Source organism: Podarcis vaucheri (genome assembly GCF_965113315.1).
Source record: "Podarcis vaucheri genome assembly, chromosome: Z".
Lineage (NCBI taxonomy): Eukaryota > Metazoa > Chordata > Lepidosauria > Squamata > Lacertidae > Podarcis > Podarcis vaucheri.
Window position 1 is genome coordinate 42,439,610 of NC_138758.1, and position 26,678 is coordinate 42,466,287.

The 26,678-nt window shown below is 45.6% G+C and overlaps 1 protein-coding gene and 1 long non-coding RNA gene across 6 annotated transcripts in view; one reads left to right on the forward strand and one right to left on the reverse strand.

Moving 5' to 3' along the window:
- LOC309524425 overlaps positions 1–2,983 on the reverse strand; it is a 275,240-nt gene extending 272,257 nt beyond the window's left edge. Inside the window, exon 1 of the long non-coding RNA XR_014215911.1 lies at positions 2,821–2,983. This is a non-coding gene — a long non-coding RNA (uncharacterized lncRNA). The remainder of the gene's footprint in view (positions 1–2,820) is intronic.
- The window catches only part of KCNT1 (potassium sodium-activated channel subfamily T member 1), a 206,176-nt gene that overhangs the window by 75,472 nt on the left and 104,026 nt on the right, over positions 1–26,678 (forward strand). For 3 of the 5 annotated variants that reach the window (XM_082208803.1, XM_082208805.1, XM_082208804.1), the window contains exon 1: positions 6,950–7,249. The exons of the other annotated variants lie outside the window; for them this stretch is intronic. In XM_082208803.1, the coding sequence (XP_082064929.1) occupies positions 7,098–7,249 (152 nt within the window). In that variant the 5' untranslated portion in view covers positions 6,950–7,097. Of the gene's footprint in view, positions 1–6,949; positions 7,250–26,678 lie in introns of those variants that run through there. 5 annotated transcript variants of the gene reach the window in all.

The following is a 26,678-nucleotide window of genomic DNA, read 5'->3' on the forward strand; positions in this document are numbered from 1 at the left end:
TCGGCCCCCTCAATATTTGCAGGAAGGGGGCTGAGCCTCAGTGTTGTGGGGACAGAGGAGGCCTCCTGATGGTGGGTGCACTGTGTGATGTGCCCTACCACCACCCTCCTGCCCACAAACGTGGCCCAAACCACCTTGAACCACCACCCACCACTGCTCCCCTGTTGTCTTACCTTTACTGGCTGTCCACTGGCTCTCTACCACTGCGACTAAGCCAAGTACACCAGCACAACAAAGCCTCCATTGAGGCCCGTTGCTGCTACAGACGTACTTCCAGAAGCCAGGCCATGCTTCCAGAAGTACATCTGCAGCTGCAGCAAGCCTCAATGGAGGCCTTGATGTGGAGGCAGAGGCCTTGCCCCAGTCACCACTGCGGCAGCAGAGGAAAGGTGGTGGGCAACAGGCAGCAGTGGCAGTCTGGCCTGCGTTTGCAGACAGCGGGTGGCAGTGGAGGGACATGCTGTGCCATGCGTGCATCATGAGGAGGCTGAGTACAGAGCACAGCATAGCGTGTGCATGACGTCATGATATCACATGCACACATGCTATGCCGGGCTCCTCCAATGTGCGTCACAAGTCATGCCTCTGCATCTACACGTTCAGAATAATGTGTTTATAGTTACAGCCTTCCTGGCAGTGGTGTCTTGTGTCTATTGGGACTGGTAGGGCAGAAGGCAAGGAGACCAGCAGCAGATGGCTACAGAGATGACAGAGCCAATAAATTCTAGTTCCCCCCTGTCATCTTTTCTATTGAATTCTATAAAGGACAACACTGAGATAAAGGAAGAGTAAGCTGATAGCCAGGACCATCCTTTGGACTAGTTGTAAGCAAAAAGGCAGGCCAGTGTGGGCTGGTGAGGGCATAAATAGGTTGGTGCAGCAGTGCCCCATTCACACTGATGAACCAGACTCCACAGCTTCCTGGGATTGTATCACTCCTGAATATAGGTGGAGAACTGCACTCTGAAAACTCCCTGACTGTGGGAACCTAGCTGTTCATGGGGAATAGGCTGCTCTCCCAGATATGCTAGGTTTCCTTATGCAAGGAGTCAAAACAAAAAACCACTGCATGGAAGACCATGCCAACATATGATTCCTGCCCCTATCTTCATAAATGGTACAGTCCCTTGGGGCCTGTGCCACACAGATCATTCTGGATGTTTAGCTTGGTTGTAAGATGCCAAAAACAGCAACAAAGTGAAGCTACAGCCCTTCCAAATAATGTGCCTGCAGTCCCCAAAACCATGGTTACTCAAAGCGAATGTCAGTTTCATTTCCAAAATAGACGGAAAAAGCGTCATTGTGTGTAATCTATGTAAAATGTGTTGGTTTTTGCCTCTGTGCCAGAGGCACCTGTGTGCGCGAAAAGGATGAATGGCTCCATCACAAAATCAGAAACTTGGGGAGAAGGGGAGACAAATACGGGGGAATTATGATATCTTTGGGAGTACCAAAATGATTGACATTCTAATTCTGTTTCTTTCTCAGGCAGGAATCTATTTTTGCTCTCAAATGTGACTGAGTACAGATATGGATAGTGAAGAAATCCATGATTTTGTTAGCATTTGAATGAGACACAACTCAACTCACATTTTCCAAAACAATGCATAAATGGGAAACATGGACTATCCTTTTAAATTTGCAGTTTTCCTAATTTTACATTGCATTTCTTCAGCTGAACAGTGTGTGTGTGTGTGTGTGTGTGTGTGTGAGAGAGAGAGAGAGAGAGAGAGAGAGAGAGAGAGAGAGAGAGATTGCTTCAGGTCCTGCCCATCTCCCCACTTGCCCCCCAACTGCTGTATGTGGTTCCTGGCAGAAGGAAAATTCTATCTATCATCTATCTATATCTATCTATCATCTATCATCTATCTATCTATCTATCTATCATCTATCATCTATCTATCTATCTATCATCATCATCTATATCTATCATATCTCTCTCTCTCTCTCTCATCTATATCTATCTATCTATCTATCTATCTATCTATCTATCTATCTATCTATCTATCATCTATCTATATCTATATCATCTATCTATCTATCATCTATCATCTATCTATCTATCTATCTATCTATCTATCTATCTATCTATCATCTATCTATCTATCTTTCTATCATCTATCTATTTTTATCCCATCCTTCCGCTAGGGAGCTCAAAGCAGCTTACATTCCTCTCTCCCCCCCCCTCATTTTATCCTCACAACATCCCTGTGGGGTAGGTGAGGCTGAGAGTGAGTGACTGGGCCAAGGGCACCCACTGAGTTTCATGGCTGAGTGGGGATTTGAACCCTGGGCTCTCAGGTCCTAGTTAACTGCTATACCTCTAACTGCTACACCTCACATTCACCTGCCCAGGAGGAAATAGAAACCTGATCTGGCTGGCCTAAAAGAGTTCTGAGTTGGTTAATGGGAATCCCCAAGGTGGTTTTGGCTTTGAAGGTGCTGATGTTCCTTTCAGACTGACAGCTTGCTTCTATAGCCCCTTCCATATCCACTCAAATTACAGTGGTATCTCCAGTTAAGAACTTAATCTGATTGTATGTGGTACAGGAACCATGGTGGAATTTTGACCCCTCTTCCCTGCAGCGAGCAGAAGCTGATTGGAAAATGACACGGCCAGATCAGTGAATCACACAGAGATGCAGCCAGCAGTGGCTCCACTCTAGGGATGGGAGCTCTGGACCTGCAGAAGACATTAATTGTTTAATGATTTGATGCTGCAGCACACTAGTGGCTCTCTTGTTAGCATGCCACCAAAAACCCCTCCAAACCCAAAACCCCGCAAAGACCTCACAGTAGTATGCAGAAGCAAAAATAGACACACATGTGTTGTCGTTTAGTCGTGTCCGACTCTTCATGACCCCATGGACCAGAGCATGCCAGGCACTTCTGTCTTCCACTGCCTCCCGCAGTTTGGTCAGACTCATGTTTGTAGCTTCGAGAACGCTGTCCAACCATCTCGTCCTCTGTCGTCCCCTTCTCCTTGTGCCCTCCATCTTTCCCAACATCAGGGTCTTTTCCATGGAGTCTTCTCATCTCATGAGGTGGCCAAAGTATTGGAGTCTCAGCTTCAGTATCTGTCCTTCCAGTGAGCACTCAGGGCTGATTTCCTTAAGAATGGATCTGTTTGTTCTTCTTGCAGTCCATGGGACTCTCAAGAGTCTCCTCCAGCACCATAATTCAAAAGCATCAATTCTTCGGTGATCAGCCTTCTTTATGGTCCAGCTCTCATTTCCATACATCACTACTGGGAAAACCATAGCTTTTACTATACGGATCTTTGTTGGCAGGGTGATGTCTCTACTTTTTAAGATGCTGTCTAGGTTTGTCATTGCTTTCCTCCCAAGAAGCAGGCGTCTCTTAATTCCGTGGCTGCTGTCACCATCTGCAGTGATCATGGAGCCCAAGAAAGTAAAATCTCTCACTGCCTCCATTTCTTCTCCTTCTATTTGCCAGGAGGTGATGGGACCAGTTGCCATGATCTTTGTTTTTTTGATGTTGAGCTTCAGACCATATTTTGCGCTCTCCTCTTTCAGCCTCATTAAAAGGTTCTTTAATTTCTCCTCAATTTCTGCCCTCAAGGTTGTGTCATCTGCATATCTGAGGTTGTTGATATTTCTTCCGGCAATCTTAATTCCGGCTTGGGATTCATCCAGCCCAGCCTTTCGCATTATGAATTCTGCATATAAGTTAAATAAGCAGAGAGACAATATACAGCCTTGTCGTACTCCTTTCCCAATTTTGAACCAATCAGTTGTTCCATATCCAGTTCTAACTGTAGCTTCTTGTCCCACATAGAGATTTCTCAGCAGACAGATGAGGTGATCAGGCACTCCCATTTCTTTAAGAACTTGCCATAGTTTGCTGTGGTCAACACAGTCAAAGGCTTTTGCATAGTCAATGAAGCAGAAGTAGATGTCTATCTGGAACTCTCTAGCTTTCTCCATAATCCAGCGCATGTTTGCAATTTGGTCTCTGGTTCCTCTGCCTCTTCTAAATCCAGCTTGCACTTCTGGGAGTTCTCGGTCAACATACTGCTGTATGTGCAATGATAAAAATGTGTACAATGATACACATGTACAATGATAAAAATGTACCCATAAGTTGCAGCCACCACTGATTGACCAGTTTAAAGCAGGGGTGGGTGATCTCAGGCCCAGGGGCCAAATGCCTCCTCCCCAGCATCCCTTTTTAGCTCTTAGCCCACACCCCTCTCCCCAGCCCACACCCCTCATTGGCCTTGCTTCAGACCCAGAGGATCTAGCTGGAATGTGCCCTTCAGCTCTGATCATGCCCCTTGCTTGCCTGGATGGAGGACAGAGAGGGGTAGGTGAGTGTGTAGAATCTAGCCTACTATACAAAGGTAACAATTCCCATTCATTCCTCCATCTTCTTTTACCTCTGGTCCTGCCCACCATTAGCATGTGGCCCTTCAGAGGCTACTCAGAGGAAATGTGGCCCCCAGTCTGGAAAAGATCCTCAACCTCTGACTTTTAAAGCTTTTAGGGAGTGTGAATTATTGCGCATTATTTAGTGGCTGTGAATCATTTTAGCTCACTTGTGCCATTTGGGAGTTACTGGAGTAGATTAATCAACTAAAAGCTTTTAAGCTGATTAATCAGAGGAGCCAGGAGCCAAGGGCACACTTGCCTATTTTATGTCTGTGATTCAGGTGTGCTACCCTCCTGGGGGATGGGAAAGTATATAGGAAAGAGAGCTTTCCCTTCCAATGATGGGCAGTGGCTTTTGTTTGTTAAATTGCTCCCAAGGATGCAAATTCGGCAGAAGTGTGTATTTAAATCCAAATTATAGGGTATGTGTGAAGTACCCCACTGCTGTGACCTTAAAAAGGCAAGTCCTCAGACAGTTGGTGCATGCATGCAAAATGTAGATCTTGGAGGGGCCAGTTCAGTGGTCTCCCTAACTAGAAACATTTATATTTCTAGCTAAAAGCTAAGCCAGTGTGCTTACTGTGAGCAAATCACTGGAGGCTACTCCATTAGGGCAAATGTGGTACTGCTAAACTAACCTCAGTCTGCTCGCCCACCCCACCCCCACCTGCCTCCCTTCTTAAAGGTAAAGGTAAAGGGACCCCTGACCATCAGGTCCAGCCATGGCCAACTCTGGGGTTGCGGCGCTCATCTCGCTTTATTGACGTACAGCTTCTGGGTCATGTGGCCAGCATGACTAAGCCGCTTCTGGCGAACCAGAGCAGTGCACGGAAACACCGTTTGCCTTCCTGCCGGAGTGGTACCTATTTATCTACTTGCACTTTAATGTGCTTTCGAACCTTACATCCATTCCAGGGGTTGTCAGCACTGACTGTCAGCCTTCTCCTTCTCTTTAGTTTCAGTATTGCCCTTATAGAACTCAAGCAGGGAAGAGGAGGAGGAGGAGGAGAGGGAAGGCAAACCTAAAACAAGTTGGCTCCTTCTGTCATTGGCTCTGACGCCCCCTGCTATTGGGCTCCCTGCCTTCCACTTCACTAGGCTCAGCAGGCACCAGCTGCTGCTGAAGTAGACACTAGGAGGCAATTCTCTTTAGGTGACTCCACTTGCATTAATGGCATCAGTGGCTGATTCATGCAGGCATGAATGCAGATAGGCATCACACCATGCTGGTTTGGAAATGAAGAGGAAAGCAGATTTAATAATTTATTTTATTATATTTTAAATCATTTATAAACCACTGGGTTTTTTTAAAAAATGATGTACAATATAAAAACAACCAATACTGGCTGGGGTTGATGGGAACTGGAGTCCAACAACTTCTGAATGGCTGCAGCTTCCCCTTTCCTGCTTTAGCAACTACTCCCATGTTGTCTCTCTTGCTTCTGTTGCCAAAAGTGTGTGTGTGTGTGTGTGTATGTGTGTTGCATATGTATATGTAAAGATAAAAGGTAAAGGGACCCCTGACCATTAGGTCCAGTTGTGACTGACTCTGGAGTTGTGGCGCTCATCTTGCTTTAATGGCCAAGGGAGCCGGCGTACAGCTTCCGGGTCATGTGGCCAGCATGACTAAGCCGCTTCTGGCGAACCAGAGCAGCGCACAGAAACAGCATTTACCTTCCTCTGGAGCGGTGCCTATTTCTCTACTTGCACTTTGATGTGCTTTTGAACTGCTTGGTTGACAAGAGCAGGGGCTGGGCAATGGGAGCTCACCCCGTCGTGGGGATTCGAACCGCCGACCTTCTGATCAGCAACTCCTAGGCTCTGTGGTTTAACCCACAGCGCCACCTGAATCCCCATATGTATATGTACACCAGGGTAACTGGCAGAATGAGGCTTTCAAGCACAGCCCTCCATCATTCATTCAAGCAAGCCAGAGGCATTATCACAGGTCAAGGTCACAATCCAGCCAGGCAAAAGCACTCATGTCATTAAGGAGGTGGAGCAAGCCTATTGAGATGTGTGATCTGGGGAAGAGTCTCAGGGGGAAGATAGAGAGGCTCAGAGGACCACATTCAACCTACCTGGGCCTGAGATTTCCTGTGCCTGTACAAACTATGAAACTGCACACACATGGTCAAAATTCCTGGCTATATTTTGTTGTGGGTCGCACCTGATGAGTCTTTGACCACCTTCCAATTCTATTACTCTGTGTGGGGTCCATCCACAGGTGCAAGGCTATAGGGTTCTCTAGGGCTCTTCATACAGTGCTCTCTGATGAGCTCCTGCACTTTAGCATTTTACCACTACAGCCACTGAAAAATATCACCTATCATCATATTAACTGGTCAAGGCATTGGAAGTGCCACCAGCATAAATCCTATTAGCCAGGGGAAGCACTTTCTCTTCTCATCTTGCCACGGTTCCGCTGCATGCCACCTGATTCATTGCACCACCATGCCAGCCAGAGCCTCCCTTCATCAGTACCACAATAAATCCACAAGGGCAGGATTGTTCCACTGTGCAGCTTTGTCTGGGGGGGCCAAGTGTGTTGTGTGCCTGGGAGAGCGAAAATGGTACGTGCTTCCCGCTCTCGACCCAACTGCATTTCGAGCAAAGGATTGCTATGAGTGAAAGAGCAAGAAGAGAGAAGAGTTCTTGCTGAGGGGGGAAGTGAAGGCAGCCCCCATCTCCGAAGAAGCCTCCGCGATGGCCAGGGCAAAGCTGAAGAAGTCGCCATCCGAGAGCAATGCTCACCAGAAAACCATCCCGCCTCTGGCAACGACCGAGGATGTCCCGGGGGTCAGCCCCTTGCTACCCGCGCGGAGGCTGGGGTCCTTGGGCAGCGAAACTGGACACAGGTACTGCAGCATTGCATGCCTCAGTGTGGAGATGACCACCCCCGTTGTGGACTTCGGACATAGCAAGGAGCCGAATGGGTTTATTGGAGCAAAAATGTGGAAAATTGGATTCCCCCTCCCTTTTATTGTAAACCCACACCCATGCTCCTTAACATCCCAAACCTGTTTTTTTTTCCCCTGCGGGAGGGGGGGGGTGCCATTATTAACTAAGACCAAAGATTCCAAAACAACCAAACCGGGATGAGATTCAAATAAACATACAAAACTGCTGCATGCCAGTTATTGAAAATCCCGAAAGCGTGACTTCAGCCCCTGTTAACTTGCAGTGTGCGTTAATCTGTGCGAGGGGTGGGGGGGTTGCTGAAACCCTTTCCCCCAGTCTTCCCAATTTGTGGTGTGTGCTATTATGCACCATCTTTGGAAGCTGTCTGGGGAGGCAGGAGCACACGGTTTGGAAAATACACCCCTTTGCGTAAAGAACCTTCCCTCTTTCGCGCTCACACCAAGGTTTGCATGCAGATAAAGGAAAATTAACCAGGGGAAATAATCAAATCAAAAATTGAACACTATCTTCTGGGTACACATCTGTTAACAGGCAAGCGATGGGCAAGCCTTTACTCCGAAATCGGCAGGTGTTTTTGCATTTCCATTGAAACCGTCCATTTCACTTGGGCGGTGGGGCGGGCAGCTCACAGCCTGAATGAATGATCCCAGCATTGCAGATAGATGCAGGACCGAGTTCTCCGCTTTACCTCTGTTCCATGGCATCCCTTTTCCATCCTTTCTCTTATATCCATCAATCCTTCCACAGCCCGCCTACCGGCATGCTCTGTCTGTCTGTCTGTCTCTCTGTCTTCTCTAAATCTTGAAACACTGTATGTACTGCATATATCGCTGGATTGTAAGGCGAGCTGGCGCCTTTTATTCATTCCCCGACTGCGAAGGGGCTCCATGTAAACAAGGCAGTGCATGAAAAGGATTGTCTAATTAGGCGGGTATTTCCTTGTAGGGGGAGGGGATCTACCTGGTGTGTGTTTGCGGGCGGGCGGGCGGGCAGCGGGAGGGGGTGTGGGAACAGCAGGGCACATAGAAAATCAGCTGTGGAAATAGCAGGTCTTCTGCAGGGCAGAAAGGCACCTAGGTACTTGTTTGCTTCTCTGAATGGATGAGCTGAGGCTGGTGGACTGTTCTTGGCAAGGGTGGCGATGGACAGGTGCCAGCAGCAGGGCTGAGTACCACTTGCAGCTCCTCTCTCCGTCCCCCACCCCCTTTGAAGCAAAAGTCAGCCATGCATTAGGTAGCAATGTGTATTACTTCACTGACTTCCAAATGCGGTAAGCCAGTTTTGCACCAGTTTTGGACCTTCCTGGTTATTCTGCTGAGTGAGGCACAGGAAATCTACCCAAAAGAGGGAGTTGGAAAGAACACCACTTTTCCAACTTTCTCCTTTAGCTCTAGGTACCTTTTAAGGCAAAACAAGGTAAGTTCCCTCAATACCTGATGACCAAGGGGGCAGTGAGGTGCAGAAAGCTCCAAGTTTTATAGACACTAAGGGAAGACCCCAAGTGTGCCCAAGGACCCTAACAGATGCCAAATTGCTGACCCCTGCTCTGTAATGTGTTAATTGTGTCATGAGACTGCACTCCCACAATGTATCAGGACTTTAATGAGGGTATTATATGTGACCACCAATTTTTTAAATAGGGAATTCTACCTGCTGAAATTGTATTAGTGGTTGGTTAGGGGAAAACATCTCATTACCAGGGAACCACCACTGAAAAGGCTCCATTCCTAGAGGCTACACTGCCTCACTTCATTAGATGGCAGTGGTGGACCTGGGAAAGGCTCTCTCATGAAGAGTCTTGAGGACTGGACACTTAGGTATGGGAAGAGATGTTCCTTTAGGCAATCTGTTCCCCAGCCATTTAGGCTCATCATTGATATATTGACCAAAGCTGATAAATGGACTAGAATCCCATTGGTGGCCACCACTGCTTCTTCTGGGAGTGAATTCTAATATTTTAACTCTCCACTGTTTGAAGAAGTACTTTCTTTTGTTAAGACCTACTGTGGATTCAAATACTAGCTAGGGCAGGCCTGTGGGTCCCCAGAGCTCAGGGAAGATGGGAGTTGTAGTCCAACAACATCTGGGGATCCACAGGTTGAGAACCGCTGGATTAGGGAGACCCTGAGCATGATTCTGCTTTGACATGCACTGGGTGGTACTGATGTTGTCATTTCCTCCCACCCTGTGAAGTTCATAAAAGACAGTGGGGGTAACCTCACATATGTACTTGTGGGTGGAAGTTATGGGGCACAAGAAGTATGCTGTATAATTAATAACCCTACAGAGCCTGGTTCCTTGTGATTCTACTTGGAAGACATGCTGTTCCTGGGCTAAACAGGTAGGGTTGTCATGTGTCCTCTTTTTCCAGAACACATCCTCTTTTTTAGGGGTAAAATTTCTGTCCGGGTGGATTTTTTAAATTTGCCAGAATTCTGGATGAGACATAGACATAACTGGTGGTTGAAGACTCTTCTCTTCTCCTGCCCGCCCCCCTCTGCAATATATTAGTGCTTCTATAGCCTACATATAGTAAGGGGCATTTAAAATCACAGTTGCAATAACATCCTGTTTTTTGCTCTTCAAAATATGGCAACCCTAAACATGGGTAGATAAAATCCATGTCAACAGTTCTTTGGAGGGCTATGGGCTTTACAGTGGGGGTGGGGGACCTCAGCCTTCCAGGGCTCTCCATCATGGGACTCCTTGAGGCCAGAACCTTTCTCATGTGAAGGTTGCTTCACTAGTCCTGCTTCGCTATCTCTCTGCCTTGAGCCATTTTGCCTGACTGAAAAATGTCCCCTACCACTGCTTCATAGCAACCACTGTTCCCACTTTTGACCCAGTAGATTTTCTCTTGTTTTTTAACTCTTTGGGTTCTCCTTTTTGGAAGGTGTGACATTGGCATGCAGTTTTGAGTGCCACATATTCAAGGGGGCAAGAATGGGCAGAGATAGAGAGCCTGGGTGTCCAGGGCTGGTGATGCCAAATCCTGCTGCATCACCTGTTGTTAGCAGTATCAAGAAGTACAAGAGACAGCAGAAGGCCCCTGTTTCAATTCCTAATGGCATATCCAGGTAGGGCTGGGAGAGCCATTGGAGAGCCACTGCCAGTCAGTGTAGACAGTCCTGAGCTAGATGGACCAATGATGGGACTTGTTAGAATGCAGCTTCCTGGTTTCCTAAGTGATCTTTAGGTAAGGAGCTGAGCATTAGGGGCTGCCCTTCCAGGTCCTACATTGGGTGGAGAACCTCAGGCTCAGGGGCTGAATGTAGGCCTCCAGGCCTCTCCATCTGGCCTCCAGGCAACCCACCTCACTGATCCTGCTTCAAACCCTCTTTGAGTGTTTTTGCCTTGATGGAATATGCCCTTGATCTCTGATCAGGCCTCTTGCTCACCTGGATGGAGGACAGAGAGTAGCATGTGAATGTATGGAGGAGCTAGCCATACATACTTGTACATGCACATTTATATGTTTGCTTTTGGCCCCACCCACTGTGGGCATGTGCCCCCCCCCCAATGTTCCACAGAAAGGAATATGGCCTTTGGGGTGTTAATCAAGCCAGCAGCTGAATTGAATGCAGGGAACAGAGACCTACTGTGGGTTAGGGGCCTGCAGTGATCCACACATCCCCATTTGCCTCCTGGGTAGCCTCAACAAGCCAGCAGGACAGGATGGAATTCCCTCTTGGGCATGGCAGATATTTTAATTGAAATCAATTGGTATGGCATGCCTTGCCATGAATGGGTTTAGGAGTGTAGTGATGCATGAATAAGCTTAAGAGTGGGGTAATCTGTGAATGGGCTTAGGAGCAGGGCAATGGCATCTAGAATTGCTTGTACTCTTCCCCAGCATTCATGTCACATCCAAGCTCTCTGCTTCTGAAAGATTTTCACACGGGTTGGAAAGGCATGACTAATGCATTATGCCCTCTAGGAAGTGCATCCCAGGTATAGGCAGGCATAGGGATATGCTGTTGGCAGGGCTCCCAAAACCAGCCTGTTCTTCTGTCTGTGATTGCATCCCAAAGGTACGGACTCTCAGGCGGGCTGATGTCACTGACTGTCCTTACAAATCCCCAGTTCTAATAAGGGGGTGACCAGAGAAGGACCAGGAATTAGGGTGGCTGTGCTCCCTGTTTTACAGGAAATGAACCTCTTATTTGAAGATCTGGCAGAGCATGGTCCTCTGAAGAAGTCCTTTGTTTTGAAGGATGCTCCAATCCAACTCCAGTTTTATAAAGATAAAGACCCATCAGAAAGGGAGACTAGGAGCCTCGAAACTGCCTCATCACCTGGTTAGGATCTCACCTGGTCACTCTTCCCCACTAGGCTAGTGAGATGTATTAAATTACACCAACAGCATTTTGCTTTAAATTATAGTAATTGAATTTGAATTGAATAGAATTTGGATTTTTATCCTAGGCATATCTTTGGGCAATATCCAGTCCTACTCAGAATAATTAACAGACTTAGACCCATTGGCTTCAATTAGTGTACTCTGAGTAGAACTTAATTGGATACAACCCATTATATTTAAATTTGTATCTCTTCATATAAATTAGCAAATTTTATGGTGATCTTTGTCCCTTTTCTGCCTCTTTCTTTTTTGGGGGGGAGGGAAGTGATGTGGGGAGATGTGTCAGTGGCCACCCTAGTAGATAAATTGACAGAGAATGTTTTAAAAAGGTAGAATGAAATTTTGTCACAGCACCACTCATTACTGCATTAGTCCGTTGAGACTTTCATGTATGATGGTTTAACATTATAGAGACAGTGTTCTCACAAGCCTATGTCATCAATGCAGACTTAACGGTGTCCATTCATGCATTCAGCTGCAAGTTATCAAATGCTCAATGATTGTTTGGACTGTACCAAAAGTTCCTCATTCAATTTTTTGACTGAAAGCAGTGCCCCAAAATCTTCTCTTCCATAAAAACACAACCCCCCCCACATTGCTGCTTCTGGCCAATAACAGCCACTGCTTCTGTCTCACATTTCCCCCCCCCCCCAGTTCTGCTTCTCCTTCATGGATGGCCCCGACCAATTAGGGATCACACAAAAAGAGTGGCAGTGCCAACAAAGTTTAGTTTCACAGGGCAATTACTGAGGTAGAACAAAGGCAGTGAGAATGAGGCCCCACAACACTGCTGTCACTCTGAACAGGCAAACACAGTCTGAAAAATGAGAATAGTGGAGTTGCTTTTCACAGGGCACAGTCCTAACTTTCCTTTCCCCACCACCACAATGGTGGGGCTTTGCACATCTGTAACCCCATTGCTCACAGCAGAAATTGGGAGGCACGGAAAGATAGCAAGGGCAGTGAAACAGGCCCAGCCTTTCCCCCTCTTGTTCTGCCAAATGGCCATTCTTGTGATGATATTCCCACCTACGCATTTAACAGACAGGAGCGGAGGAGGTGCACCAACAGAGCTGGAGCTCTTGCAGTGATGGCCAGCTTAGCTGAGGGAGTTGGGCAGAAGGGCACCTCCACCTAATCCACTAGGTGCTAAAAAGTTCACAAAAAGTGTCCCATGTTAATCTCAGCCCTAATAATTGGCTGATGGAAAATCATGGCGGTTGGTCTCAGTTTGTGTTTATTTATTTTATTTCTATTCCGCCCTTCATCCAAGAATCACAGGGTGGTTTACAATATAGAAACATAAAAACACATAAATACAAAAAACAACAACACACCCCAGAGTATTCACAAATATACACTCACTCAGTGTTGGAGGGGGTGGGGTGGGTGTACTAGCTATTGCTTTAGGTTCCCTCCCTCCTTCCACATATTAACCAGACTTGTCTTTGACTTCACTCTGTTTTGCACTTAGGAAGCTGCCCCCATAGAATTTGGATTTTTATCCTAGGCATATCTTTGGGCAATATACCAGTAATCACTCTTCCCTCCACCTTTCTCTTCTGTATCCAGCCCGATTGCTTCCAATGCTGTAATATACATAGCTGCCTTGCACCAAGGCCGTCAGTGCATCTAGTTCAGGGCATCCAGCCCACTACTGCGTACACTGACTGGCAGTTGCTCTCCAGGGTTTCAGGGCAGCAGCGGGAGAGGGTGGGACATTTCCAGTTCCTGGAGATGCTGAAGATTGAATCAGGGACCTTCTGCATTCAGAGCAGGTGGTCTACCACAGCCCCTTACCACAGCCTCAATGAGCTGTACACTGGGGCATATTCACCTTCACCTTTAACCTTTCCTTTGCTTCAGAGACAGCCATCAGAATAAAGTGGCTGAATTCTGGACTGCACCGCTTCAGACTATAGGATTATGGGGGGGGGGGTTTCCAACCCACCTCCCTTATTAAGGGATTTTAAAGGACACTTTTATTTATTAAAATATTTATATGCCACTGTATCACAGCGATTTACACCAATATAAAACCATAAAACCATACAGTAAAATCACAAAAAGTTAAAATCAAGTTAAAAGCAAAATAATTAAAAACCAACATCAGTAGACCATGGGGGGGGGAAATGTACTCTTAATTGTCTGTAGCGGCCTGGTGGAATGGAAAAGTTTTCAGCAGGTGTTTAAAAGGCGCCTGCTGAATCTCTATTGGCAGGAGGTTCCACAGGACTGGGCCAAGGACACTAAAGGCTCTCTCTCTCTCGTTCTTGTCAAATGAGCCTCGCCATCTCTGGGAGCAGCTAGAGATGCAGATGATAGAAAGCTTCAGGCGATCTCTGAGGTATCCCAGACCCAAGATGTTCAGGAGGCTGTAAATCAGCACAAGAAGCTGGAACTTGGCTTGGTAGAAGATGCAGCTGGTCTAACAATGGTGTCACAGTGCATGGACTTATCAATGCATGGACTGCAGTGGTCAGGCTATCTTCATCCAGGAACAACCATAGTTGGTGAACCAGATGAAGCTGATAAAAGGCACTCCTAACCACAGAGGACACTTGGGCCTTTAGTGACTATGCACTGTTATATGCATTTGTGCACGTATTACCTGGCTGGAGAGGTGCATTGTAAAATCTGGATAAGTGCAAATTTAAAAGATGATTTGTTTTGGTTCTCATATTGTTCCAGAAAGTGCAAGTTAGGAGGTTTGCCTTTGAATGTGAACCAGATCAAGCTTCTCCAGGTCTCTAGTCTTGATCAGCTCAGTTCCTCTAGTCTGGGTACCAGTGCTTCTTCTACTGTGAGGTGATTTTTTTGGGTGTTTTTTTTTACTGAGACAAATCTTAATGTGATGAATAGAAGTAAGAAGTGAAAAGAAAATCCATCTTGCATACTGCTCCCAGGAATACAAATTAGTTTTCTTCTATAAAGAACTCAGAAGAACTGATTGTTTGAAAGCATATGCTGTTTTTATCACTCCACAGATCACACATTTTTAATGTCTCACCTAAAGGCACATAATGGAGAAAGAAAGGGAGTAAGTTGCACAAAAGTGTTGTAAATAGAGGAGACTCAGGTTAATGCTGTAGGTCATTGGTAGAGCATCTTCTTTGCATGCAAAGGTCCCAGATTCAGTCCCCACTGGCACTCTCCAGGTAAGACTGGCAGAGATTCCTGCCTGAAATCCTGGAGAACTGCTGTAGACAATACTGAGCTAGATGGCCCAATGGCTAAGTAAGGGTTGTAGCACAGGGTTGTAGCTCTGTTTTGCTTGCAGGAGGTCTGAGGGTCAATCTCTGGAGTTTCCGGTAAAGGCTGGGAGAAATCTCTGCCTGAAATTCTGGAGAGCCACTGTCAGTGTAGACAATGCTGAGCTGGTTTGACTATAGTCTGACTCAGAATAAGGCACATTCCTATGATCCTAAATGGCAGGGCAGAGTATAGACTAGATTATCCTACACTAGAGGGCTAAAGTCTTCAACCAGAAAGTTTGCCACCTGCAAAATTTGTGTGTGTATAGCAGCACAGGACAGAAGTGTCGAGTTTTGCTTCTTGCAGTTGCTGTAGCTACCAGTCTTCAGCAGTGGCGTAGCGTGGGGGTGCAGGGGGGGCGGTCCGCACCGGGCGCAACATCTGGGGGTTAGGGTTAGGGGGCGCAAATCCACGGGTTAGGGGGCGCAAATTACTTGCCTTGCCCCGGGTGCTGACAACCCACGCTACGCCACTGGTCTTCAGTTCAGCACACTCCACAACACCATTTCTTTTAAGTGCACATGAAAACTGAAATATACTCAGAGTCGCAAAGTGATTTCATGCTCTTTATTCAGCTCATAGTGGTGAGGAGGAATGAATGAAAGTCCCCTCAAAGTATCTGCTTTATATACATTATTTACACAATGGGCTGCACATGATTGGTTAATTCTGGAATTCTACTGTAAGCCAATCAGGTTGTGGATTCACTTATATCTGGAGCATGATTGGGTGGTTCCTGCCAACCAATCATACTGCTGCATTGTTCTTGGACCAATCAGACTGCTGCATTCTGAATCCTATTGTTCTAGGACAATCAGACTGCTGCAATTTGGATCCTATTGTTCTAGGACCAATCAGACTGCTGCAGTTTGGATCCTATTCAACTCAGTACATAACAAAAACCCATACTTATTTTCATGCATATACCTCCTGATATACTTTATTTTTTGCTCTATAAGATGCACTTTTTCCCTACTAAAAAGTAAGGGGAAATGTGTGTGCGTCTTATGGAGTGAATGCAGGCTGCGCAGCTATCGCTGAAGCCAGAACACCAAGAGGGATTGCTGCACAGTGATCCCTCTTGCTGTTCTGGCTTCTGGGATTCAGAATATTTTTTTTTCTTGCTTTCCTCCTCCCAAAACTAGGTGCATCTTATGTTCGGGTGCGTCTTATAGAGCAAAAAATACAGTAGTAATGTGCATACCCCCCCCCCAATATTTTCCCCTCATCTAATGAGTCACATTCAACTAATCTTTGCTCAGTTGAAATGAATACACTGGCGGAGGGATGGGGGGACGGGGGGGTGCATCGCCTCCGGCACCATCGGGGAGGGGATACCATTGCGGCCGCTCCCTGGACATGCACCGGACACCACACCCCTGCGGGTGGTGCGCCATGCCCCTGGGACGCATGCCACGCCCCCACAGGCTGCATATCACACCCCCAGGACGCACACCACGCCCCTGAGGGCAATGTGCCATGCCCCTGGGACACCTGCCCCTGGGGCAGCGTGTCACGCCCCCGGGACGTGTGCCAGCCATGCCCCTGCCTGCTCTCCGCCCCCAGTGCCAGAGCATGCAGCTTTGCCACTGAATGAATAGGCCCAATTAATTTGAAATTAATAGACTTGGTATACTGAGGTTTGCATGCAACTCAGTTATGCTCAGATCAGATGCATTGAAGTTAATGATCTTAAGTTACTCATGTGCAGTAACTTCAGTGGATCTGCTCTTAATAGCACTAGCATTGGCTACAACCCTAAATTAGTAATGTTAATTAATTTCAGTGACAGTGGGCCTTTTTTATTACTAATGTTGTATGCAACTCAGTGCAATTTTGTTTATTGTATTCACAATGCATTCTTATGCAAACTTTTCACAATTCTCAGAATGTTTTAACAGTCAATCTATCTTCCCAGAGAACTGTAGCTCTTAGAGGGAAATAGGGGGTCTCAGTTCCTGTAACAAACTACAGTTCCCAGGATTCTTTGAGGGGAGGCTGTGGTTATTCAGAGTGGTACAATATCATACCCTCCAACATTTCTCTGATGAAAGTAAGGATAAATTATTGTTGCATTATTATTATTGTTATTAACGATTTATACCCCACCCATCTGATTGGTTTGCCACTGGGCGCCTTTCAACATATATAAAAACATCACAAAACATTAAAGATTAAAAAAATCTTCCCTATGCAGGGCCCCTTCAGATGGCTCAGGGGTCAGATAACTCCATACCCTTCAAAATTTATCTGATGAAAATTGGGATGTCCTAAGGAAAAGAAGGACATTCTGAGATTGAATCAGAAACCAGGACGGCTTCTGTAAATATGGAACATCCCTGGAAAATAGGGACACTTGGAGGGTCTGTAATACGTACGGTGCAGATGGGGCCTTAGTCATGGGTCTACTCTGAGTAGGGCTAACACTGGCTACAACCCATGCACTTAATTTCATTTAGCAGGGGCCACTACTCAGTGGTAGAGGATGTGCTTTGTATGCAGAATGCTTTGTACTGAATTCCTGTCAGGTTATTTTTTTAAGGACCATGTTAAAAAATAACCAGTTAGTAGTTATGGGGAAGGCATCTACTTCAGACCACAGAGAGCTGCTGCTAGTCAGAGTAGATGGGAACATAGGAAATTGCCTTATACTGATCTGGACAATCAGTCCATCCAGCTCAATATTCTCTACACTGGCTGGCAGAGGCTCTCAAGAATTTCACACATTAATTCTGCCCTAGCTACACCTGGAGGTGCTGGGAGCGGCAGATGTTGAACCTAGGACCTTCTGTATGCAAAACAGGTGCTCTACCACTCAGTGGTGGAGCTTCATGCTCTGGCACCGGGGTGGCGGAGAGCAGGCGGGGGCAGGGCTGGCGCATGTCCTGGGGGGCATGGCGTGCCACCCGCAGGGGCGTGGTACATGTCCTGGGGGCATGGCATGCTGCCTGCGGGAGCGTGGCACCCAGTGTGGGCAGGGATGCAGCCACAATGGCCCCCCACTGCTGGGGGTGGTGCGCTCCCGCCACACTCCTCTTCCTCCGCCAGTGCTGCCACTGAGCTTCAGTCCTTCCTGCTAGATAGCAAAGTCCAGAAAAGGTATGACATGGTATGAGACAGCTTCCTATGTTCTCATGCAATTTCTACAAGTTGCTAAGGAGGAGGAGGAATGTGGCAGGGCTTGGGAGCTTCTTGAAGGTATCTGATTGGCCACTTTTGGAAGTAGAGATGCTGAACTATGTGGACTTTTGATCTGATCCAGGAAGGCTCTTCTCCCTCCTCCTCCTCCTCCTCCTCTTCCATCTTCCTTTTCCTTTGCTCCTCCTTGTACTATTTATCTATTGGTTTCAGAATCAGTTTCCAAAGCTATTTACAATATGAGCAGTGTTGGACCAAGTCCCTTCCACATCGGTCTCTACAGCCACAGCAGGCGCTGCGACCTTCCAACCGCTTGACCTCACCCCCAAGGGAGCATTCCTCCATTGTCTCCTGAGAAGAAAGACACATGCCAACCAATGGTGTTGGAAGCAATAAGCAACATCCTTGTAATATTAAATAACATAGTAGAGAAAATAAATTCCTCGAACGAAGGAAGCTGCCTACCTCTGAGTCATTAGCTCATTTAGCTCAGTATTGTATATGCTGACTGGAAGTGGGTCTCCAGGATTTCAGACGGGACATTTCCAGCTAACACAGTGGCCAGGGATTGAACCTAGGATATTCTGCGTGCAAGGCAGATGCCCTACCATGGGGCTACAGCCCTTTCCCCCAATAACAGGGATCTTCTTCTGGTCTTACTTAAGACACCCACTATTTCACATAATTTGCATACTGTAGCTGCTAAGCCATATTAGGGTATTTTCTCCAAACCAAGATTCTTCAGGGGCTAGAGAAAGAGCGTGCCTCCTGCAGTTTTCTCCCCCTTCTGTGTGCAGTACCATTCTGCATCTGTCTCAATATTGCTTTAGTTTCCTTCCCCTTGTAACGCTGCCACAAATCTAAATTGAGCTCTTTGTGTGGGATGTGAGTCCTACAGATGTCTGCCGATTCATTTTCCCAGTGTCTGCCTGATTAATCTTGGGCTGCTCCTGATGATGGACTGTTTGAAAGCACAAGAGGCATGGCAAGGGAATGGCTACGCGCCTTGATGCAGTTTCGGTGGGCTTCCGAAATTTGATCTGGGAAACCGCAGCCCATCTTTCTCTCATTCTAGGATTCCTTGCAGTTGTGTGTGGCTTGTTTGTTTGTTTGTTTGTTTGTGTGTCTCTCTGTGTGTGTGCAAAATGGGACATCAAAATGGTCCTTATTGCTCAAATGTACTCAACCTTAGAGCCAGGTGTAGCCCTTTAGCACAACCCAACTTTTGGGGTTTTCTTTAGGAAAAAAAAAGCTCAGCAATTTTCGGAGTCTTCCTACTTTTGAGGTGTCCTGGTTTTTGCTTTTTGAAATATGGCAACCCTGTTCTATATGTCCAAGCCACCCTTTGCCATCATATCCCCCTGGAAATCCTGGAACCCTCTCCTAGTGAGTAGGAAGAAGTGTAGGGATTGTGGGGGTGTGGAATTCTGCTACACCCACATTTAAAAGCAAGTCTATCCAATTCACACCTACCAAAAAAAATATGCAGATTGAAACATAGCCATCCTTTGAAACCCACACTTCTGCAGATCTGCAATGCCTTTCCCCCCATGTGCTAGTGTAAAGTATGCCTAAAAATGCATATTGTAGTGGAACATCACATACAGAAATGCATTGTATTAGGAGAAATTGTTCTACAAAAATATGTACATTTGGAATAATTACATAAGAAACGTGTATATTAGGAGAAAATTGTACTGAAATGCTAGTGAATTTTCATGAAAGGAAAAAGAAAGCAAACTAATGTGGAAATATGAAGAACTAAAAGTAAGATTGGGAAAGTGAGAAGAACTGAAACTGACTGCATGAGTCTCCTTCTCTTCCTCCAACCACATGCTTAACCAGGGTTTATAACCCTATGTAACATGTGCTCAGGGAAGGGCAGAGAGGAAAACACCTGCAGTCCCCCCAATGTATATTTTTGTGTGGGAAGGCTCTCTGGAACTCCCTGCCTATTGATGTTAAACAGGTGTGCCCTTCCTTTTATTATTTGCTGGAAACTCTTCTGTTTCCAGACAAATGATTTCCTTACCTATATGTGTTTTAAAAGTTTTACTAATTTCATATTTGCTTTCAATGCTGGTTTTGTGAGCTGGCGTTGGGCATCCAGTGATTTTTTTCTAGGGGCACACAGGGGGGGCACATACCCCTAAACATTTTGTGAATCTAAGTTTGGCCTCATTGAGGGGCAGTATTTCAATATGAGTAGGGAAATGAGAGGGATGTGGGTGGTGCTGTAGGTTAAACCACAGAGCCTAGGACTTGCTGATCAGAAGGTTGGCGGTTCAAATCCCCATGACCGGGTGAGCTCCTGTTGCTCAATCCCTGCTCCTGCCAACCTAGGAGTTCGAAAGCACGTCAAAGTGCAAGTAGATAAATAGGTACCACTCTGGCGGGAAGGTAAACGGTGTTTCCGGGCGCTGCTCTGGTTTGCCAGAAGCAGCTTAGTCATGCTGGCCACATGACCCAGAAGCTGTGCGCTGGCTCCCTCAGCCAGTAAAGTGAGATGAGCGCCGCAACCCCAGAGTCGGCCACGACTGGACCTAATGGTCAGGGGTCCCTTTACCTTTAGGGAAATGAGAGTACCCCTAAAGATTTTTTAAAAAATAAAAAAGCACTGTGGGAATCTATTTGTGATTTGCACCCCAGAATGTTTATTCTGGAAGCTAACCTCAAATCTTTCCAAGACTGATTGAGATGCTATTTTTTTATTGCTTGCTTGCTTGCTGCTTATCTTTTTCAAGGCCATAAATGCCGGCATGTTAATGAGTGATATTGTCTACATTTCTTCACTAAGGGCATATTAGAAAGTTCTACTGCTGGGTTTTGGAACCTTTTTCAAACGACCTACGGCGCTCATACGTTTTGGACTACAACTCCCATCAGCACAAGCCAGTATGGTCAGTGGTCAGGGTATGATGGGAGATGTGGTCCAAGGTTAGAATGGAGGCTGCATTACACAGTCACTTGGTGGATACTGACCATGGAAAAGGAAGCATCAGAGAAGAGCCATCAAGATTGGCTAGGTCAGGTCACATGGCAAGGTCTGATGATACTCATCAAAGCTTGCATGCAGTCCCCAGAGGGTTACAAAGAAGGCAGGGGCAAAAGTAGGCAATATTTCATCTGGGTCAAAGACCCAGTTTGGCACACACACACACACCCAATGCACTTTGGCATACACACACACAGGCTGGGAGCCTCAATGGCTTCACCCGGGGCAAGAAACCTGGCAAGCCTAACCGACCTGTAGCTAGGACTCTGAAGGGAACATGGTCTCCAGAAGAAAAATGATTTTCCCGCCTTTGGACTGCAGTTATCCAAAGACTGCATCCATCCCCACCTTGATTCATGCATTAGCACCATTGTTAATTAATTCTCCCCTGAACAATTTGTTCACTTTATTGCAAGCACAGTAATAGTTATATTCTGTGTAATAATTAATCTGAAACTTGTTGCAAGCATAAACAGGCCATTACTTACAGTGACAACAGCAGAGGATGGTAACATATTAGGAATGCAGATCTGGACAAATGCCAGATAATGAGATGAAGTGGGCCTATTTGCGTCGACCCAGGATCCATCCACAACAGGTTGAGGCAGGCCTAGATTGTCCTGGGTCAGAACAGGTCCAACTGGAGAAATGTGGATCTAGCAAAAGGAGTGTGGCTGGGTGCCAGCAGATGGCGAGTTGGGTCTGACAGCATGATTGTCTTGCCTGATAGTACATTTAATTGGGAATTAAATAACCTGATTAAAAGCGTCTGTAACCTGAGGTACCACTGTATACCGCTTGATTGTAAACAAAGTGGTTTACAAAAAGATAAAACAATGATTTAATAAGTGTAAAACAGTCAAATACTGTAACAATAAAGATTAAAGTCCATGATAAACTAAAAACAACAACAGATGAAAACACCTGTCAGCATCCTACCTATCTAGATAGGATTGCTTAAATAAAAATGTTTTTAACAGGTGTAAAAAACGTACAGCTAAGGTGCTTGCCTTTTGTCCATAGGCAGGGAATTCCAAAGCAAGTGTCCCAGGGGGAAAACGGGTCATGCTGTTTTTTTCCCCTCATGAAAGAATGGTGACCATTTTGTACACTGTGATCTCATACGATTCCTCATGCCCCAACGCGCTTTCTTTGGGGCTGCAATCTTGCGTGGTGTCCCAAAATGTGGGTTTTTGGGTGCCATGCCGGAAAATGCACTTTTTTGTGGGGGGGGGGGGACATGGCATGAAATCACACACAATTATGGCATACACAATGGACTTCATTCTCTAGCAAGAAAAAAGAGGAGGCAGTCCTGGAAAATTGTATCCCTCCCGGATTTTTGTGTGTGTGTGGTATGTACGTTTGGGTATGGAGGGTATGGTATTCTCTGACACCAGTAACAATGCCAGTTCCACAGACTGAAATAATTGAGTGAAGGTACAGCGGTACCTCGGGTTAAGTACTTAATTTGTTCTGGAGGTCTGTTCTTAACCAGAAACTGTTCTTAACCTGAAGCCCCACTTTAGCTAATGGGGCCTCCTGCTGCTGCCGCGCTGCTGGAACACAATTTCTGTTCTCATCCTGAAGCAAAGTTCTTAACCTGAAGCACTATTTCTGGGTTAGCGGAGTCTGTAACCTGAAGCGTATGTAACCTGAAGCGTATGTAACCCGGGGTACCACTGTATATGGGTTTTACAGGCGATTTTACAGGTAAACGTGTCCCAGGCTCTATATACTAATAGTAACACCTTGTTGTTGTTGTTGTTTTTAAAGATATTTATTAAAGTTTTTTAAAATATAACAATGAAAATGAAAAATAAAAAGAAACAAAATACAAAATACAACATAAAAACAGTTAAAAAAACCAAATAATTTTCCATAACATATCTTCCTTACACTTATTTCCCCAGACCTCCTCATACCTCCCTTCTTTGTATTCCACTTCAATTTGTTAGTTCAGCAAACACCTTGAACTTGTCCCGGTAGCAGGTCTCTGAGCAAAGGTGTTACAGGCTAACAGCATCTCACTCCTGCTGCGGCTTCTCGTTGGCCCTGTTTCTGCAGCCTGGTATAGGACTGCTGAATCAGGACCCAAAGATCCTATGGTTTGGGACACACAGTTGGCAGTCTCTTAATGCCACCTCTGCCCATCCACCTCCCACCCCCTTTGTTTCATTCCTATGTTGTAAAGCCAAAACAACCCAAAACCAAATTTCTTTTCCAGGAACGTGAAATCTCGCAGACAGCATACATTAAGCAAATGAATACATGGGTGTGTGTTTAATACAAATTCTGCATCATTTATCCTTCTTCCATTAGTCCTGGGTAGAAATGAGGAGCTGTGTAGGGGCTCTGAGAGCTGTAACCCACCCCCCACCAGCCTCCTTGTAATTTTAGCACCTGTTTGGCTGCCCTCCAACTCTTGGTTGATCATAGGGTAACTTCAGACCCTCCAAGTGTCCCTATTTTCTAGGGGCAGTCCCAGATTTACAGAAGTCGTCCTGGTTTGTGATTTGATCCTATGCAGTGGTACCTCAGGTTAAGTACTTAATTCGTTCCGGAGGTCCGTACTTAACCTGAAACTGTTCTTAACCTGAAGCACCACTTTAACTAATGGGGCCTCCTGCTGCTGCCGCGCTGCCGGAGCACGATTTCTGTTCTCATCCTGAAGCAAAGTTCTTAACCTGAAGTACTATTTCTGGATTAGCGGAGTCTGTAACCTGAAGCGTATGTAACCTGAAGCGTATGTAACCTGAGGTACCACTGTACAACCTTTAAAAAACACCTGAGAGCAACCCTGTATAGGGAGGTCTTTTAATGTTTAATATTTTATTATGTTTTTATATATGTTGGAAGTCGCCCAGAGAAGCTGGGCAATCCAGTCAGATGGACAGGAAATAATAATAATAATAATAATAATAATAATAATAATAATAATAATGGAATAGGATGTCCCTATTTTCATAGGGGAAATGTTGGAGGGTATGTAACTTTCTCTTTGCTTAAAAAAAAAAAAGAATGTTGAGGAATTCTCAATTTTTTTTTAATGCTGCACCTATTTACCACAACCTCTGCTTTCTCCTCCTGTAAAACTGTGACGCCCCTGCCTCACTACTTTTCCTTTTGACTCTGACGGTTTTGTAGGTGGTGCTTGATTAGCAGGTCAGCCAGAAGTTATGCCATTGCCTTACTCAGTGCTTTTGCCTGAGATGCCATAAGCACTACTCACATCATAAACATGGCTTGTTGAGTTCCATGGAGCTGTATAATTCCTCTTAAATGGAAAGAATCCCCAGCAGGATCATGAATAATCAATGCACAATCCAAGGCTGTGAGTTTCTAAGGTGTTTGTTTGTTCGTTCGTTTTACATCAAGAGCACCATAGTGTTGCAGACATTTTGATTATCCAATTTCAGAGCAAAGGTGAACGGAAAAGAAATGACAGTGTATTCTGGCTTCACAGTCTGCATGGCAGATACATGCACCCGTAAAAACTAATCTTGTTTAGGCCCAAAGCATGCCTCTCCCTCTCATATTTCAGGTGAGCTACCCAGGTGAGCTACCCACGCAGTCTAAGGGACGCAGATGGTGCTGTGGGTTAAACCACAGAGCCTAGGACTTGCCAATCAGAAGGTCGAATCCCCGCAATGGGGTGAGCTCCTGTTGCTCAGTCCCTGCTCCTGCCAACCTAGCAGTTCAAAAGCATGTCAAAATGCAAGTAGATAAATAGGTACCACTCCGGCGGGAAGGTAAACGGCATTTCCGTGCACTGCTCTGGTTCGCCAGAAGCGGCTTAGTCATGCTGGCCACATGACCCGGAAGCTGTACAGCGAGATGAGTGCTGCAACCCCAGAGTCGGTCATGACTGGACCTAATGGTCAGGGGTCCCTTTACCTTTACCCAGGCAGTCTGGTTGTGCATCCCCTTCTCTTCTCCTTTCTGCCTGCCTGCCTCCTCCTTTTGACAACCCCAAGTCACTCTGGGTAGACCTGCTTTCATCTGGGACTACCTCAACCCTCTCCATTTGAATCCCAAGTCAACCTGAATCAGCTCAGTTCTGTTCAGGATCCAGGATTCACCTGGAGCCAGCACACAGCCCTAATTTATCCCCCACACCTTTAGTCAAAAAGGCTGTCGCTAAAGCTCAGAAAAATCAGTACTTAAATGGTCCCTGTCCTCAGGCTCATTAAAAAGACATAACACTTGAGGAAATAGGAGTGAGGAGAGAAAAACAAGTTCAAGAACAAGTTCTTATAACACTTATTAGTTCAGTCTGGCTACCCGTTCTTTTCTCGCTCTTCAGCATTCCCAGCCAATCATGAGCCACATTAAGATCAGTAGCAGTGTGCCCTGGTTAGGGATGCCAGAGAAGTCCAAAGAATGTAGAAATGGGAGTGGAAATTGCTGGCATTCGCTTATACATCCCATGTCAGGAATGGAAATCAATCCAGCAAATGCTGGATTGCTGTTCTTGCTTTTAGCCAACAAGTGATATTATTACTATTACTATTACTATTACTATTACTATTATTATTATTATTAAAAATTTCTATACCACCCTTCATCCTAGGATCACAGGGTGGTTTACTATATAAAAACACAAAAATACATAATATAGTAACAAACAAAACAATAACACCCCCACCCCATTTAAAAGGCCATTGATTGTTTAATTAGCCAATAAGTAATTGATTTCACTTTCTTTTGCATGTTTCTTTAGCACTGAGATGAATGGGGGAGAAAAATATAACAGTAATATAACTTACACGTCATATGATTTTGCCGCAGTGGACAGTGAGATGAATAATGTGGTTTTAGGCAGAAGACGAACTGCAGTAGAATGGAAGCTGTGTTGCATGCAAATAATGCAAGGTGGAGTGGGAAACGATGCCTTTTCTTGCTTCCCTAGTCCTGGGGGATTGAAATGTTCTCTTATTGGTTTCTGAATATTGCAATTTCTGATGTCCAATTTGTGTCCATTGATTCTTTTCCATGGGATTGTCCTATGTATCGATGCCACTGGTAGATTAGATTAGTTTAGGTCTAGGAAGATGTCTCAAGCATTTGATGCAAGCAACCATTTGATGCAGAAGTCCTGAAGTGGGAAGTGTACATGTGTGAATCTAACCTGAGTGTTGGTTCTTTCCATGTATCTTAGAGAAGGAATGCAGTTAGGATTGCTGCTGTTTCTCTGTCCTAGGGAGCTTTTTCTTAGTGCCTTTTAGCTCTCTCAAGAATCTCCATTCCTGCCAAGTACGAAGTTAGTCTCTCAGATGTAAATTCCCCTGGAGAACTGAGCATTGCTGATCTGAACTGCTGACCTGCAAGATTCCAAAGCTAATGCCTTTCGCTGCTAGGAAATTGCTTTCATCACAGCAAGAACTTGCGATAATGGCAAATGCATGCATTTTTATTATTACTTTGTTTTCATTATTTATTTATTTATTTTGCATTCGAAGTGCTGTAAAATAAAGGCTTTTAATTTGGGCCAGAGATGCTGCTGCAAGAAATGTATTTCAATGGAACCCATTGATCAAAGTCTATGGAACTTTGGCCTTGCCTCCATGACGGATTAGACAAATTCATGGAGGATAAAGCTGTGAGCGACTACTAG